The sequence below is a fragment of the Tasmannia lanceolata genome, unplaced genomic scaffold (assembly GCF_043159265.1).
Source record: "Tasmannia lanceolata isolate RefF3 unplaced genomic scaffold, GAP_Taslan_0.1 ptg000003l, whole genome shotgun sequence".
Taxonomy (NCBI): Eukaryota; Viridiplantae; Streptophyta; class Magnoliopsida; order Canellales; family Winteraceae; genus Tasmannia; species Tasmannia lanceolata.
In genome coordinates this window covers 14,183,616-14,185,824 of record NW_027518680.1, presented here as the reverse complement: position 1 = coordinate 14,185,824, position 2,209 = coordinate 14,183,616, and the positions used below count along the sequence as shown (strand labels likewise).

At 36.9% G+C, this 2,209-nt stretch overlaps 1 protein-coding gene across 1 annotated transcript; it reads right to left on the bottom strand.

Annotated features, from left to right (window-relative positions):
* Positions 1–246: 246 nt before the first annotated feature.
* LOC143865810 (protein UNUSUAL FLORAL ORGANS-like) lies at positions 247–1,506 on the bottom strand. The gene has a single exon (XM_077375915.1). It carries the CDS (start codon positions 1,504–1,506, stop codon positions 247–249), a length of 1,260 nt encoding a protein of 419 aa, XP_077232030.1.
* Between the last annotated feature and the right edge of the window lie 703 nt (positions 1,507–2,209).

The window sequence follows — 2,209 nt, the reverse complement described above, 5'->3', positions numbered from 1 at the left end:
AATATGATCGGTAACATTCATTACTAAGAGTACTACATGTCATAAACTGGAAAAAAACTTCTTATCAGTCATACTATTTAATTCCCTGCCATCCAAATCAACTTGAAACAAGATATTATGTTAAACCAAGAGGAAAATAAACAATTGAAAGCAACAATAAATAATCAAATTTATTCTTAATTGAGCGATGAATGCCACACGAGAAAGTTGATGACTACTCTAGATGTCATGGACATGAAAAACAAACTAATGTGACAGTCGAGGTTCAAAGCAAAACCCCTGAGATCCATGATACTGAGGATCTGAAAGTCTAGGTGATGGGTCTATGACCTTGAGATGCTTCCTAGATATATCATACATTATAAGAAAAGGGCACCCCATAGTGGTGAAATAGATAAGGTCACCATGACCGATGCATGACAAACTTCTGGTAGCAGACATGAGGAATAAATCACAGACTTCTTTTGGAATCCATCCTATCCTCTTCCAATTTTTACTCGAATTGTCGAGCTCCCAGATCCCAATCTCGTCGATAAGTAATTCTGTTCTGAATCCACCAATCATCACCAACATGCCATTGTGATCCATAAGCCTAACTAAAGTCACAGAATGGGGCACAGGAGCCTCTAACATTACCCATTCCATGGTCTGAATATTAAACGCTGCGATCGACACCGGAAAGCGCTTTAAAATGCAGTACATAACTCCATTGCTGATTGTTTTCGATGGATTAAGAGGGCGACTCACAGGGAATCTTTTAACTAAAGTCCAAAGTTGAGTCTGAGAATCATAAACTTCAGTGAATAGAAGGAATTGTTCAGGCCCAACTGAGATTGGTCTGATAACAAAGAGAACCAGTCTAAAGATCCCAGTAATTCTATCAACAAACAATCCTGAGAAGGTGTAAAATTGGCAAAAAGGAATGACAGGTAAGGGTATAATGTTAAAAGACTTGGAGATTGGGTTACAGATGCAGAGACCGAAACTAGACTGGGTTCCATAAAGCAAACAGATGAGTCCATCGCCTGCAGTAATCGGACGAACAAGAAACTGGAGAAAGCGAAAAGAAAGATCAATCCATTTGTTTAAGCAGGGATCATAAGCTAAGAAAGAATCAGCAAGATTTCTATTTATAAACAATAACCATGGCTGATGGGTATTTGGGGAGAGTTCTGAATTAAGTTTGAGAAAGTATGAAGAGGAAATGATGGATTTGAATGATTTGGACAAAAGGGTTGATCTTAAAATGACTGTTATGGGTAAAGATGAGAGGACCCTTATCATCATATCCTCTGGAATTCTATTCCAGATTCTCTCATCCATCTCCTCCACCTCATTTGATTCTTCTTTCTGATAAAGAAATCTTCCGATTTTCCACTTCACTCTCTCATCTGAATTCTCTTCCTTTTCATTTGCTGCTTCTTTCTGATAACGAAATCTTCCGATTTTCAAATTAGAAGGAGTTTGGCGTGAAAAACTAGGAACTGAAATCAAAATGGGTTTCATATTTTTTTTTTCAATTATTTTTCTTGAACTGAACAAGAGGTTTTGGAAAGAGATGAACCTTGCCCGGATTTGAAGAAATGAAGGTATCTGAATTCCCAAGATTTCCCAAATTCGCCGCTCACCATAGTGCCCAACGGTAATGTGTTCAAGAAAATGGTACGCGCCATGTGGACTCGAGCCCGACCCAAATTTAAGTTAGTTAGATGATATCAGCGCGGCCATATTTTGATATTTTCACAAACTATCTAGTCTTTTAGTGTTTAAAGAGGTGTCAAAAGGTTATTACATTTCACAAAAAGCTCTTATAAGCCAATTAAAGAAGACAGCTGGGTTTGTCTAAATATCAAAATATGGTTGTGCTGATAACATTTCCCTTACTGATATTAGCACTTCAATATTTTGATTATTGCACTAAGTCGTATTGTCTTTTGTTATTTAAAAAGTTGTCAAAGATTATTACATTTCCTAAATAGATATTGGCACTACCATGTTTTAACAGTTGCACTAACTCATCTCATCTTTTATTATTTAAACATCTGTCAAAGATGATTATATTTCCCAAATATCTCTAAGAAGCCGGCTAAAATAGAAAAGACAAGCAGTGTTTGTGTAGTTATAAAAACACGGTGGTGCCAATAGCGGATGGAATGTGTAAATTTAATAAATGCACTTTGGGTGAAGTGGATCCTATGGGACGCCCTTG

Coding starts and splice junctions, on each gene's coding strand:
- LOC143865810 (XM_077375915.1), bottom strand. CDS start 1,506: ATGAAACCCATTTTGATTTCAGTTCCTAGTTTTTCACGCCAAACTCCT.